Genomic DNA, 15,901 nt, shown 5'->3' on the forward strand with positions numbered 1-15,901 from the left:
TAAAAAAATAAAATGAGAGGTCTATTGAGTGAATAAGAGTTAAAGTAAGTAATTAATTGAAATATATGTCAATAAATAACTAAGGTTATGTTAGGAATTTAAAATGAGGTCTAGTGAGAAAATACTCATATTAAAAAGTAAAAGGAGGTGTAGAGAGAATGAGAGGTATAATGAGGAAATTTGGAGGTTTCAATAGCTGCACTCTCAATGATTTTGCTGTCTGCAAGTAGATAACTCTATTCCATTTTCTGTTTAAATTTTAGTTTTTCAGAAATTGCGATTTTGTTACTAGTTTAGCAATGAGAATTAGATCTTTTGTGCTCAATAGTGACTTTGCTGCTCCTCAAAAAAATTTATTACTTGTTCAGCAATGAGAATTGGATCTTTTTTATTTCTCTCTCCTTAGTAATCATTAATTTTAATAATTTATTACTGTTAAATCAGAAAGTGACGGATTTATCACTCAAATTTTAACGGAAAACACACAAGATAAATGAAGACATAACGACATATACATATTTTTGGTTGAGATTAGAAGTTTATGTACCTTAATGATTATTTTGAAACTTGGAACACCAAAATTAGGAGTGGACCATTTGTCATGTACTGTTGATATGAGCACAAAGTGCAATGTTTATAATGTGTTTCCTACCCTACTTAGCTATGATATTCTCATAATAATACCATTTCTAACATGTTTTGTTATTGTAAAGGACAAGAGAGCATAGATCAAGAAAATAAGGCTAAATGATGGAAATAAGAGAAAAATACAGAAAAAGACAAAGAAGCTTTTTTGCAGTCCAAGGAAGGAAGAAGAAAGGCACAAAGAGCTTATGACACGACCCACCCCGAATTTCACCCTGAAACCCGGAGTAAGTCGTGCGGGGACCACCTCGAAGAAAAATTTACTGAAAAGATTGATAAAATCTCCCTTGAAAATGGACAACCCTAACTCGAAAATTCCAAATTACATTCTTAAAACAACACGTCCAAACATCACATAATTAACCTTCAGAAATTCTAAACATAATATACAATAATCCCAAAGTATTCAGAGCTAATAGACACTAGCGGAAGCAAGAAAACACGAGTAGGTTAAACATGTAACCTACTGATGAAAACTGGCAGAAATGCGGGTGACTATGCCTTGCCTCCTACTAGATCCAACCCGAACTCTGCAGACTAGGCAATTTAAAACGAAGGGCGCAGGGGAAAACATTTAATAACGTTAGAGTGAGTGGACAAAAATAAAATAATAAATAAAATATTTATGTTTCCCCAAATTAATTTCTAAGGAAAAATCGAATGCATGCCGCAAGCGATAAAACTTTTATCTCATAAAATATCGAGCCTCTCAGACTCTATAATATATGTATGTATTTACACACGTCCATACTCCCTATATAAATTCATGGGTCTATATAGGGCTACTACGCTCGCGTCCAACGCTCACGTCACGCCTTAATGCGGTGTTACACTACGCCATTAAGGTAGACAGACGGATGTATAAATATGTGTCCATACCCCCTATGTGAATTAAACACTCATATAGGGATATTACGCTCACGTCCAACGCTCATGTCACACCATAATGCGGCTATATGCTACGCCATTAAGGTGGATAGACACATATGGCTAGCTAGCATTTTATATACACTCTCTCATAAATACATATTTATATCTACCGAAAATCCCATTTTCGGTAACTCTTCAAGAGAAATAAAATCGTCAAAATAAAATGACGTCAAAATATTCCGCAACAATTATTGTTCAACCATGAACTCTAGCATGTATTTTATTTAAAACAAAAGTCCACTCACAAATTAGGCCTAAGCCTGACGTCGATCTGGGGTCTCGTCTGCTCGAGCCTCCTCACGTCCTGATCCAAAAATAATATTAATTTCCCAACTAACAATCCAATAATTAATCAAAATAGGCAAAATTACCCGAGAGCCATAAATACGCTCATCATTGCCTAACTTCGATATTCTTAAATCGAAACGATCCGAACTTAAATATCATTCTCGACAGTCGTAATTACAACCTCCCCAAAAATACGACTTAAATCCTACGGCCGGTTTCTACATTAATTAACCGCCAAAAATACCAAATTTCGAAAATTCACAAACCTATCCAAATCTCATCCAAAAATTCCATAAATCACATCAATATAATCCCCTTAATATTCCACATTTAAAACCCTAAAAATCTCCCAAACTATCCAAAAATTCCATAAATCACATCAATATAATCCCCTTAATATTCCACATTTAAAACCCTAAAAATCTCCCAAACTGCGGCGGCGCCAGCGGCGGCCGGAGACCAATTCCGGCGACCTCCAAAACCTATGAAATTTTGACAGCATCTTCCTCTCATCATGCTCTACAACTTTCCTAACTAGCACAAACCCAAAATCCAAGCCTAGCTATGCCAATCAAACAGAAATATCAAAAATGCTATAGAATTTCAACTTCACATTTCTCCTTACCTAGCTCAAGAGAGGGTGAGCTGTTTGGAGGGGTTGCTGCACAGGAGGAGGGCTACAAAACGAGCCAAGGATCGCCGGTTTTGGTGGCCGGAGGAGGGAGCTCCGGGGAGAGAACCACCACGGCAGCTAGCGGCTCCGGGCGTCGTTGCTCTCTCACGGCAGCGCTAGGGGAGCTGCTACCGGCCTAGAATGGAAGCTGAGTCGGAGGCAGTCAGTTTGGGACCGGAGCGGCGGCATATGGTGGCCGGACGGCGGCAGGAGGACGGCCGTGAAACCGAACAGCGGGAGGGGCTCGGGAGAGAGAGGGAACCGGGAGGAGAAAAGAGAAGAAAAAGAGAAAAGAAAAATGGGCCTCTAACACCCGGTCTAACAACCTTATACACCAAAACCCACTCTAAAATTTACACCCCAAAATAATACCCTAATAAAAATTGCATTTTATTAGCTAAAATTTACCATTTTTACCGTTGTCATATTTTCCTCCCACGAATAATCCTCCGCACATAATCGTCCCCGAAACCCTTCTAGAGACCAATTAAACTATAACTTCAATGACGGAGACGGTAAAATTATTTTTATAAACAAGCTAGTAAATAAGGTAAAAATTTAACGGTCGGGATGTGATAGCTTAATTGACAAAAGAAGGCCCAAGTAGTACAAAAATGCAGAAAGCCCAAAGAAATGCCCAAGTAGTCCAAGAATGGAAGAGAAGGCCCAAGCAGCCTAACAAAAGAAGGAGAAAAGTCAAACATGTGCACATAAAGAAGAAAAGTCAAACATGTGCTCCTTGTCCCACATCATTTTGGAAGAAAAGTTTCACCAAGATGTTCTCTATATAAAGACTTTCTAGTGCACTTCTCAGCCCATGTCTTCTTCACACAAAAATCAGTGAAACATATTAGCCTACCTTCTCCTTTTCAACTCCTATCTCCAGAAAAGAAGCAATTCAAGCTGGCACCTTTGTAGGACTTCCCCAGAAGGCTGCTGAGAAGCATCAGGCATGTGTGTTCCTTTGAATATCTCAAGCTTCCTTGAAGATTTATAAAGTGTAACTCATATCTTGTTTCTTGTTTCTTCTTTCTTGTTATTGTTTTTTGTTTTCTTTTATTAGATTTCAAAGTTGGAATTGGCTGGTTGTTGAGAACATGAATAGGTTAATTTTCAGAATAAATTCAAGCATATTTGGACTTGTCTATGATAGCATGTGATTCGTTTTATGCCTTGTTGATTTCATTAAATTCATAGTTTTGTTTAAACTAAAACTCTAATCTGCAGGTTAGTGTTGCTATGATCTATACTAAGCTTCTTCAAGTAAGTGTAGATCTCCAGTAGTAAAGGTTATGTAATAATAGCTGAAACTATGTGTTACATGTTTGCAGGTTAAGCAGTTTCCTGTAAACTTAGGCATGTTCAAATTCAGAATTCTATAGCACTTAATGATTCATGTTTAATGTAGACGGGTACTCTAAGTGACACAGAGTATCGATCGCAGCCTTTGCATGAAATATCTTAGGTTCTAGACTTCTATGTGCTTAGGAGATAAAGTAAGTAGAATTAAAGAAATGCATGACCGTTGAGGCTTGTGTTTCGAGTTTTTTTTTATATCACTTGGCGATGAACTTGAATATATGTTTGAGGCATGTTGATACTTGTTTGATTCATTATGAAATCTCTGGTTGATGTGTGTTAAAGATGATCACCTGTATATATTAGTTTAGATTGTGTCTTTATCTTTTTCGTAGGAATGTTAGAAAAAACCTCAAACCCCCTGTTTACCTTGTACCATATGTATATTTGTAAATAAATACTTGTAAATATTTTTATTGATAGCTACTGACGTTTTACATGACCACTGTCACAAGAGCACTCTTAGTCTCCAGATTGATCGAACTTTATTTGCCTAATACTACGATTGTCAAAAACGGTTCTTAATTGTCGCACACCCAGTAACGGGCGCGTCAACTGTTCTTAAAATTTTCCCTATCTTAGAAGCTGACACTTATTATGGGTCTTGCAAGTCTCTAGTACTCAACCACCTACTAATAAGACACTTATAAATGTTGGAGCTGGAACTTAGGGGTTTCACTCAAGCAATTGCCATGTCAATCTTGCCAACCCTCATTGGTATGTTCCATGGTAACATGGTGACACAAATTATGGACCTTAATACTTTTTATTAGATTTCATTTTCCCTAAAATTGACCAATAACAAATTTAGAGGGATGGATTCGTAAAAATGTAATCTAAATTGTCACTAATAACATCACTACCAGAGCTAGTTAGGTAGGACATACATTTACATGTTCGACTTGGTTAGAGGCCTTATCTTTTTCTCGTGTATCAACATATTGACAAATAATTAGAAATATAAAGGGAAATGTAGCTAGATATAGTAGATATTTTTAATGCTGGCTGTAATCTGCAATATAAGCTTCATGTTTATTTTGTATTTGTTAATCAATCAAGATTTCAGGATCCGTATATGTTTGTTTAGAAATTTTTTACTAATAAAACTCGATCAAACAACACAATTTTTATTTGCGATGATTTAAATGTTTCGTAGATGCAACAGTAGAATTGGGATGCAAAATTTGTCACTTCTTGCAAGTGAAAAAGATCATAAAAGATCGCAAGTTCATAATGTCTTTTTTGTTAGGGAAAATTTTAAGAACAATATATGACAAATGGTCTACTCCTAATTTTAGTGTTTCAAGTTTCAAAACAATTATAAAGGTACATGACATTAGAATCACAAAACATTTTTAGTATATGACGTTAGTAACGCCATTAACTCTATGTAATTTCTTAATTTTCAAAGAGTGATTTCAGGTTTTCTCCATTCTCCTTTTTCTTTATATTTGTTTTACTCTTTTTCTATTTATATATATATATATGTTTTTATTTTGTTAACTCAGACCATAATCTTAATGATGACTTTGTTGTCTGCAAGTAGATCACTTTATTCCATTTTTGGTCTTCCAGAAATTGTTGCTTTGTTACTAGTTCAATAGTTCAACAATGAGGATTAGATCTTCTGTCCTAAAAAATGACTTTGCTGCTCCTAAAAAAAATTTAGAATTAAATTCAATTTACCCTATTGTGGTTTATTGGTGAATTCATGTTAGTCCCTAAACTTTCAATTTCATCAGATTACCCCCCGATCTCTTGTTTTTCTGGTAATTTAGCTTCTCAAACCCCAAAACGTCATCACACGTCATCAAATTTCAACGTCCCAATTGAACGAAGCATGAGTGATAGGAGACGGCAGACAGAAAAACAAGAGCTCGGGGGGTAATCTGATGAAATTGAAAGTTTAGGGACTAACATGAATTCACCTCTAAACCATATTAGGGTAAACTGAATTTAATTCAAAAATTTATTACTAGTTCAGCAATGAGAATTAAATATTTTTTATTTTTCTCTCTTTGATAATTATTAATTTTAAGAAGAAAATACTGGTCACTCCATTAACTTTCATACACTATCTACTCCACTATCTTTCAATTTTAATCGATTAGTCCTCTAACTATCCAATGTTACACACTTAGGTCCATCCGTTAAGTGGACATCCAATCGTGCCGTCAACTTGTTGACTGGACATATTTTTCAATGCCAACTCAGCTGGATGAAATGAGAAAATCTTTTTAAATTAATTTTTTTTTCAATTTATTTTTTTCATGAAATCTGTCCCTTCTCGCCGTCCTCCTGCTCCGATCACCGTTCTCCCTACTCGCCGCCAATGACCAGACACGGTCGGCCTACGACGTCATCCAGGACTTCAACTTCATCACCATCGTACTCCCTGGCCTCCGGCGAGTCACATGCACGCTACCCGTCGGCAAGAGACGCCAGAAAGACGTCATACGCGCCGTTGCAACGCGTACCCAGAATACCCAGAATTACTCTGGGCACCCAAAGCTCTCTCTCCTCGCGTCTTCTCCAACACAAACCGGCAAACCGCATCTGCACCGCATTCGTCCTTTGGTAGTCGGAGTACCAGTCCCATCAAATATCAATAATATAAAGGAGGAAGAAAGTCGAAATCGTCATCACTGCTGATAGCATCGTCTTCAGCACCAGCAGCTCTATCTGATCGTCTCCTGAATCATGGCATTTACAAACCGAATCGATCAGCTTAGTCAGCAACTTCGCCTCGGCGCCACCGGAAGTGTCGACCTCGCCGTATAGGTATTCGTGCGCGCTTAGCTTCTGGATGCAATCCACGGCAGGTATCCGTGCGGTGCAGAGTGGGGTTTGCCGGTTTGTGTTGGAAAGACACGAGGAGAGAGAGCTCTGGGTGCCCAGAGTAATTCTGGGTACGCGTTGCGACGGCGCGTATGACGTCTTTCTGGCGTCTCTTGCCGACGGGTAGCGTGCATGTGACTCGCCGGAGGCCAGGGAGTACGATGGTGATGAAGTTGAAGTCCTGGATGACGTCGTAGGCCGACCGTGTCTGGTCATTGGCGGCGAGTAGGGAGAACGGTGATCGGAGCAGGAGGACGGCGAGAAGGGATAGATTTCATGAAAAAAATAAAATTGAAAGAAAAAATTAATTTAAAAAGATTTTCTCATTTCATCCAGCTGAGTTGGCATTGAAAAATATGTCCAGTCAGCAAGTTGACGGCACGATTGGATGTCCACTTAACGGATGGACTCAAGTGTGTAACATTGGATAGTTAGAGGACTAATCGATTGAAATTGAAAGATAGTGGAGTAAACTATCGAGTGCATGAAAGTTAATGGAGTGACCAGTATTTTCTTCTAATTTTAATAATTTAGTACTGTTAAATTAAAGAGTGACGGATTTGTCTCTTAAATTTTAACCGAAAACACACAAGATAACAGAAGATATAACGACATGTACATAATTTTAGTTAAGATTAGAAATTCATATACCTTTATGACTGTTTTAAAATTTGAAACGAAGGAACCATTTTTCATGTATGATTTCATTAAAATTTTGCGTTCTTGTTAAGCAGACGCAGACGCAGACGCAGACACAAAAACAAAAACGGTCAAAACAAAGTTTATCTCGAGTGATCTATCTATCTGTCACCAATCACCATCCACATGCAACAAGTCTCTCAAATTCGTTAAACTATTCTCAAATCCACCTTCAAATCCATTCAAGTGACTCAACCAAATACTACACGACACCAATAATTCCTCCGATTCCACGTTCTCACAAATTAGTCTCCCCACCGAATAATCTAAACTCGGATTCCATCCTGATCCTTCTCCTCGTTTTCTTTTTACTCTTCTTATTTCCAAAGCTCACAAAACTTTGCTTCTTGATCATCATCTTCCATGGCGTCGCTTAGCTTGACTCAGATCAGAGGCAACAGCATCAACAACCCAGTTGCCGAGTTTGCCAGAACTCGTTGTCCTCAGTTGGGTTTGCCAGTTCGGTCTAGCAGAGTTGGGTTTCGGGTGTTTGCGTCAGAGAGCAGCAGCAAGGGCCCAGAGCCTGATCTGAGCGTCAATGTAAATGGGTTACACATGCCTAACCCCTTTGTTATTGGGTCGGGTCCACCCGGTACCAACTACACCGTCATGAAAAGGGCCTTTGATGAAGGCTGGGGTGCTGTGATTGCCAAAACTGTGAGTCTTTTGCTCCTCTCATCTTTCCATGTCAGTATCAAATTGTGTTCTTTGATGTGATGTAGTTGGTGTCATTCTATCAAAAGGCTTATATGAATGAATATTTAGTGCTGTATAGACTCTAGTTAGCAGATGTATTAGCATGTTAATATGTTCAGATCATTGTTTTTGTTGCTAAAACTGTTAGATTCACACAGGTCAAGGGCCCTAATTCTTTGAACGAATTATATGGTAGCTTATTGATCCTTGCCATTGTAGAAATGAAAAACAGAAAAATATGATATTTAGCTGAGATCATGGGTGTTCTGAAGTCTGGTACTTTTTACATTTTTGGTAAAATGTTATTTGGTTAGTGACATTGATAACAATGCTAGCTCAGAGAAGCTATTAGCTCTTTGGCCTGTGTCTCACAAAGGCTAAAGGCCATTCTTTACTGGACAGTGCGGAAGCTGATTCCAGGCCTTAATTTTAAGTTGCGTTGTAGAATGATACAGGAGAGACCTTTATCATTTGAACTTTGTAATTGATCTCAATCTTAATTATGATTCAATAGGTGTCGCTAGATGCAGAAAAAGTCAAGAATGTCACTCCACGATATGCAAAGCTACGTGCCGATGCAAATGGCTCAAAACAAGGGCAGATTATTGGGTGGCAGAATATAGAACTTATAAGTGACAGACCTCTAGAAACCATGTTGAAAGAATTCAAGCAATTGAAGGAAGAGTATCCAGACAGGATTTTGATTGCTTCAATCATGGAGGAATATAACAAAGCTGGCTGGGAGGAACTTATTGATCGTGTGGAGCAAACTGGAGTTGTGAGTTTCTACTATAGTTTTCATTCATTGAGGTTAGTGGTTGTCAACTTGTCATCTAACACCTCTGACATTTTTCTTTAGGATGCCTTTGAAATCAACTTCTCCTGTCCTCATGGTATGCCGGAGCGCAAGATGGGTGCTGCTGTTGGACAAGACTGTGCATTGTTGGAAGATGTCTGTGGATGGATAAATGCCAAAGCTACAATACCGGTTTGGGCAAAGATGACTCCTAACGTCACTGACATTACACAGGTCAGCTTGGTTTTGCTTTCCTTTGCATTACGTCGGATGTGTTGACTCTTGTGTGCTGACGTATCACTATCGCGAATTATAAGATTTATATCGTAACATTGCTTATACCAATGAGGTTTTTGTTTGTAGCCAGCTAGAGTGGCTCTGAACTCAGGATGTGAGGGAATAGCAGCTATTAACACAATCATGAGTGTAATGGGAATCAATCTGACTACCTTACGGCCTGAGCCTTGTGTGGAGGGGTATGCATGCTAAAACTATGAATACATGTTATTTTGGTTGATTTGTCCTTCATATTATGAAAACATGCCTAAATATTTTTGCAGATACTCAACTCCCGGAGGCTATTCTTCCAAGGCAGTTCATCCCATTGCACTTGCAAAAGTGATGAGTATTGCAAAAATGATGAGATCAGAATTTGGTGATAAAGATCTTTCACTTTCTGGGATCGGGGGTGTTGAGTCCGGTGGTGATGCTGCTGAGTTTATCCTTCTGGGAGCAAATTCTGTACAGGTAGGTTGAGAAACTAACTGTTATAGTGTGACTGTTCTTTGCTGATATAAAAATGTATTAATCTGATGATTTCACATTCTGAGGTGATTCTTTTGTTTTTGCTTTTCATATTTCTCTTTCTTTTATTGCTAGTTTACATAGGAAGTAGCCAGTGAAGACACTTTATTTATTTGCTGCACTTGGTATTACGGGCAAAAGAGTACCTGATAGGCTAATAAGTGGCAGACCAAGCCCAAACGGTTAAAAAAAATACTTGTTTTCAGAAGATATATTCATTTTTCAAGTCTCAGAAGTTCTTTTGCTTATCTAGTAGGTTTGCTAGTGTATGTATATAACATTCAGGAAGAGCTTTTGATTTTCTCACAAACTTGCCAATGGAGTATTGTTCTACCAAACTTTGAATGTGGAAGCATGAATCCCCCTCCCTCACACACGCACACGCGCGCGCGCACACACACGTCTTGAGATTGAAACTTTGTTGAACTTTGTGAATTTGTTACATCTATCACTTTTATCTTCTGTTGTCAACAACTGGAACGTTCCCTTGTTGAATATAGTATTTAGCTGGTTGTGTTATTATGTTATACCCAAGCATATGGAAATCATTTTTTCATTTGCAGGTCTGTACTGGGGTCATGATGCATGGATACGGTGTTGTGAAGAAACTCTGTTCTGAGCTAAAGGACTTTATGAGACAGCACAATTTCTCATCTATAGAAGATTTCAGAGGGTACACCCTTTAATAATGAATATCAGAGCTAGACATGATTCTAATTTCTGTTAGAAATAAGAAATGAATTTTACTCATATTTACTCTGCACTTTTCAGGGCTTCCCTCGAGTATTTTACAACGCATACTGATTTAGTACACAGACAGCAAGAAGCCATCCAACAAAGAAAAGCCGTGAAGAGAGGGTTGCAGTCCGACAAAGATTGGACAGGAGATGGTTTCGTTAAAGAAACCGAGAGCATGGTCTCTAATTAAACTACATGATGTTATTTGTACAAGAAAATTTGCTGTTCATCTGTTTTGTGGTGTAAATTTAGTGGAAAATCCTTTCATTGAAACTGAGCTGTAATAATAAACGTTGTTCAGATGCTCTCCACTAATCAATCTAATTGAATCAAATAAACAGTATGGCTTTGTACACTCATGAGTCTCAGATCACAATGCATTTACTATCTCAAAAGCTCATCAAATAGTACACCTTTGGATGCAACATTATAGTTGATGGGAGCTACTGTAATGTTTTACATATTGAAATTGAAGTGTTACAAGAAGTGCAATCAGCTTCGTGCCTAATCCCATGAGTAAAAACTATATAACAAGTCAAAGCTGAATCAATGTGTTCGTGATTCCAAAATCCTCAAATCGAACCAAATCTTCAATCACTCGAAGAGTACTTGATGGAGGAGTTAAATCAAGGAGGCGGGGGGAAGAAGGCTGTCTTCCTCACACAAGCCAATAGATTGAAGCTTGAGAAGGCAAAGGTGCAACAGCATTTTCATCTTCAAAATCAGTGCCAACGGTGAGAACTCCTTCAGGAGGGAATTCCTCCCACTCCTATTAGTTCCATCTCTAGAGAAGTAAGTAGATGCATACTTGGCAAAGGCCGACGTCGAGACCTCAACGCCAACACTATAAGCTTTCAAATTGCTCAGTTCTTCCTTGTTTCCATCACTATGCGCGTTTATAAGCCAATTTTTTTTTTTTAGAGAGAAATGAATAATTCATTAATCGAGGGACAAACCCAATTACAAAACTTATAAACGCGAGGCCGGAAAGTTACTAATAACAAAGAACATTTATCTCCAACTCGAACAAACTAGAAAGAGTGAAAGAAGACCAACAACTCGCTAATCTATGGACCGAAGGTCCTACATCCGAAAATAAAAATGCAACAACACTAACTAATCTACCACACTCGCCACCCATACTTGCTAGCATTGCCGTCACCGTCACCGTCGTCGTTAGCAACCATGAGGTAGTGAGGAGTACTAAACCAGAGCGTTGATGCTCGTGAAATTGATGCCAATCAAATCCCAAGGCACATATCATATGGGAACCCAAAACCCAGAAGAAGAGCTCCCTCAAAACAACATCATACAATCCACCATTGATACCTAAGCCATGAAGGAGCTATGGTTGCCGAAAGAGGACCAAAAACCAGACCAAAGAACTAGAACCAAACAAAATTTGTTCTTCCTTTTCTTTAGCTACTTTTTGTATGATGTTTTGTATTTGTTTAAGTATATATGTTTTCAATTTCTACTATGTCTTGCTTCTTTCCTTAACAAAGGTTAAGGAGGAAACCACATTATGAAATAAGTTTCTTTTAATTATCTATCAATTCCCATAGTTATGTTATTCATGCCTATGACTCTTGCTTCAAAATGCATTAATAAAATATTTGTTCATTTCACCTCTAATGTCATGCATTTTTTGTAGTTTGGAAGTCACTTTTATAAATCCATGCTTGGCTTTGTAAAATATTTTAATATGAACTCTTTTGATCTCTTGTCATTCAAATGAGCTTGTTTCACATTTGATGCTTTGCACACACTTTGATCTTTTGTAGTTTCAATAAGTTTGTTTACATGTGATGCTTTGGTGTTCATAATTAAGAGGCGAAGAAGAGTTTACTTTAGATTTATTTGGTGTGTTTCATTGTTAAATCTTGAGAAAACAGTAGATTGATTTCTAGATTGCTACTCCTGATTCAGGAATTAATAGATAACATTTAGAGACTTATCGAGTAATAATCCGATGCCTTAGTTACTTCGTCATAAAGGTAATCTTTATCTATTTTATTTGTCTTAGCTACTTCACCATCAACTTTCATTCAACTAGGTTAGTGTTAAATTAATTTGGATTCGATTAATTTTTCCTATTTTCATACATTCCCTATGGGTTCGACCTCGCTCTTGCATATTTGTACTGCAACTAATTCGTGTGCTTGCGAGTAACATTTTAAAACACATCAGTAGATGCCACAGTAACTCCATAACTCGCTACCAACAAACTCCATTCAATCCCAAAAGAGCAGATTTGGATCGATCTCCCCATTCCAAGTTCGACTCTCCTCTCTCCAACGGTAGACCTTCCCTCTACCAAAGGGCCTCGCTGATAGCTCGGATCACCATCCCCTCCCGGCCTGAACGTAGCGGCAGAGTCGCCGACGGTGTTCGGTAGGGAGAGGTCACACGAAGCCTCTGTTCTCTCCTTCTGCTTTTCCACTTTCGAGACTCGTTTAGTAGGAACTCACTTTTTAAGCTAGTTCTCATAGCATTGAGTTCATTTGCCTTGTTATGGGGTCTATTGCTTTTCCCATATTTTGTGGGTAACTATAAGTAATTCCTTTTAAGAATGGAAATTGGGAAGGTTCACAAAATTCTTTTCCAAGTACTAGTAGCCCTTTATCTCCAAAGCCAACATTTCGGGTTGTTGATGTTGTTGTTGTTGTTTTTTTTTTTTTTTTCTTTCTTCTTCTCGATTAGACGGGTTGTTTTCCCTTTGTACTTTGTAGCCCCGATCGATTGATCCACAATCAGTCCTGGAGGGAAGTTCTCGTTTTAATTAATTCATCTAATCATCTTTCACAATTTGGGAAAGATGTTTCACTAGAAATCTTGTTTCGACTCATATACCCCAAAAATGGATCCCGTTCTAATAGCTCTGATTCATTGAAATACTTGCACTAAGATACAACGGCTAGTCGGCTAGCTTCTTATTCTGCAACAACCGAACAACGAAAGCACTTTTTCACTGAGTCTCCCCATTTTCATGGTAAATTGGTATCTTCCCATTTTTCATACATTCGTCTTGTTTGGCTGCTCCTGTCCTTAATTAAGCTTTAGGTGTTGTTGCATGTATAAGTAATTAAGCTTTTGGATGAATCATTTAACTATGTATTAATTAGATTTATTCAAACTAAATTACGCCAGCCTCTAATTTTACGATTACTTACTCGGTAGAGCTAGTTGACATGGAGCAAATATTTCTTCACTGAAATTATCATCTAACTGGCATTCCATTTGTTCTCAATTTTGTTACTAGAATTCCTTTTCCCGGAAGAATCACATCGGAGAGATGCAAACAAGACAGATCGCAAAGCTTTTCAGCTTAGGTCATGTTTGGTTCATAGAATCAAGTCATTGAGAAAGGAAAATCATTAATTTCTATTATTTGGAAATAAAAAAGAAAGAGTGGGAAAAGAAAAATGGTCCCCACATGCAAGGAAAGTTGGGTGAAAAATGGTTCTCTCCCCCACGTCACCCTAAGGATTCACTTTCCTTTCACTTGTCAAAGGAAAATTCAAAGATTTCATTTCCTTTCCTTTCCTTTCCTTTCCTTTCCTTTACATTCCTTAAACCAAACTAGGAAAATTCAAGCATGGAAGAGTAGTAGATGTTCTTGGATAGATAAATAATCTCATTAATTATTAATCAACTACATGGATCAGACATACATGTTAAGAGAAAGTTCTTATAGCTAGCTAGCTAGCCATATCGATCATGTTGCGCGCCCATGACGTACAGTAGTGTCACAATTAACATGACATGCATATAGTTTCGCATATTGAAACTCATCCAGTTCTTGTGCTCTAGATTGATCTTCTGGGAAAGTCGATCATCTCTGGTTTTCTTTCACCTAAAGATATTTCAAGGTTCAGAAGAGATGCAATATATTAGTTGCAGGGGCGTAGATAGCCTAGGACGAGAGAAGTCAATTGATCCCTCTCAAATTTAATACATGTTTTAATTACCCTTTATTATTATTCATTATTAATAGAATGAAACATAAATGACCCTTCTTAATTTTGAGAAAAATCTTAAATAGGCTTAAATATTCATGAATATTAATGGAATGATATAGAAATCTATAGCTGTATAATGATTCATTGATTCAATTAATACAAATTTTTACCTTACTGATATGTGCTTCAAGCTAGGATCACAGTTATTCTCAAAATTTATTCAAAATGATTTAATGGTCTTTCAACATTAATATTAGTATAAAACATACAATACTTTTACATACAGGTCCTGACAACAAATTTTTTTTACTAATTTGTATAGGACAAGAAAATTATAGAAAGCTTGTGTTATTGTGTTTTTAGGAAAAAAAATTGTGCCCTTTTTGTAACGAATGACCACAAATTTTACTTTCTTAATATATAAATTTTGACCATTTTAAATTACAATTTTGGCTACGCTACTGATTAGTTATATAGTTATTGTGTGTTCTATTTAATCAGTTGGTCAAGTTTAAGACTGACCAGAAGTGGGGCGGCGGTGGTGGAAGCTGGTAGGTGATTCAGGTAGATCAAGATGAGACCTGGTGGCAGTGAGCTCTTTGAGTTGATGGTGCATGCTAGTTATGAAAGTCATGGACTTTCGGTGAGGTTCCTCCATTGCTTCCTTCAGCTTTCTAAGTGCCAAACAATATGCTTCCTATATATAAGAACACACACACATTAGTTTATATATTAGAAATATGTTAATTACTTGCTACTATATATGTATGCTTCCGGTGTCCTAGCTTGGCTGGCCCTGTAAATCCTGTATATCTTTTCAAGGTATAAAGCTTAAAGCTTATTGCTTTCATCAGCCTTAATGCCTTATCTACTCATATATATGAATAAAGCAAACTGGGAATTAATGTCAGTTTATCTCAAAGTTCTTCAGTAATATTGGACGTTCGAACTACTGAAGTAAACTAAGATCACAATTCACACATTACTACAGCTACCTGCGTAGCAATTATATATCAGCTGCTAGTCGTAGAATTAGCAATGTTACTAATCAACAGAGAAATATTAGTGATACCATGAAGTGATCGAGCTCCGGTTCTCCTGAAGTACTGGACTTGTGGTTGTCAAGCTGCTTCATATAATCCCTGAGGGCATCACTTTCCTCTAGGTCATCTCCAATACCGCCAACCTGCTTATCAGAAAATTTCATTAGAAGATCGAGGAGAAGAAAATTGCAGAAGCTAGCCCTTTTTATTCTGCTCATATGTGTGTGTGTGTGTGTATATATATATCAGATCGTTAGAACTTAGAAGGCATCTGTATATGAAAGCAAAACGTACAAAAAATTAAAGATTTATAATTTTTTCTTGCTCCGACTTATTTTTGCAACAAATTTAACAAAAAATAGCAGATGCTACTAGCTCTCAGTTTTATATCGAGAGAGAGAGAGAGAGAGAGAGAGAGAGAGAGAGTAGT

At 37.5% G+C, this 15,901-nt stretch overlaps 2 protein-coding genes across 2 annotated transcripts in view; one reads left to right on the forward strand and one right to left on the reverse strand.

The window, feature by feature from the left end:
* The first annotated feature begins 7,612 nt into the window (after window positions 1-7,612).
* On the forward strand, window positions 7,613-10,896 carry LOC101301107 (NAD-dependent dihydropyrimidine dehydrogenase subunit PreA-like). The gene is made up of 7 exons (XM_004299462.1): window positions 7,613-8,089; window positions 8,643-8,906; window positions 8,988-9,158; window positions 9,288-9,400; window positions 9,485-9,671; window positions 10,292-10,401; window positions 10,500-10,896. The coding sequence occupies exons 1-7, from the start codon at window positions 7,796-7,798 to the stop codon at window positions 10,654-10,656; spliced, it is 1,296 nt and encodes a 431-aa protein (XP_004299510.1). The 5' UTR covers window positions 7,613-7,795; the 3' UTR covers window positions 10,657-10,896.
* A 4,043-nt stretch (window positions 10,897-14,939) lies between these two features.
* Window positions 14,940-15,901, reverse strand: part of LOC101314859 — a 1,165-nt gene continuing 203 nt past the window's right edge. Inside the window, exon 2 of the mRNA XM_004301192.1 lies at window positions 14,940-15,125. Within this exon, the coding sequence (XP_004301240.1) occupies window positions 14,940-15,125 (186 nt within the window). The remainder of the gene's footprint in view (window positions 15,126-15,901) is intronic.

Source organism: Fragaria vesca, linkage group LG5 (genome assembly GCF_000184155.1).
Source record: "Fragaria vesca subsp. vesca linkage group LG5, FraVesHawaii_1.0, whole genome shotgun sequence".
Taxonomy (NCBI): domain Eukaryota; kingdom Viridiplantae; phylum Streptophyta; class Magnoliopsida; order Rosales; family Rosaceae; genus Fragaria; species Fragaria vesca.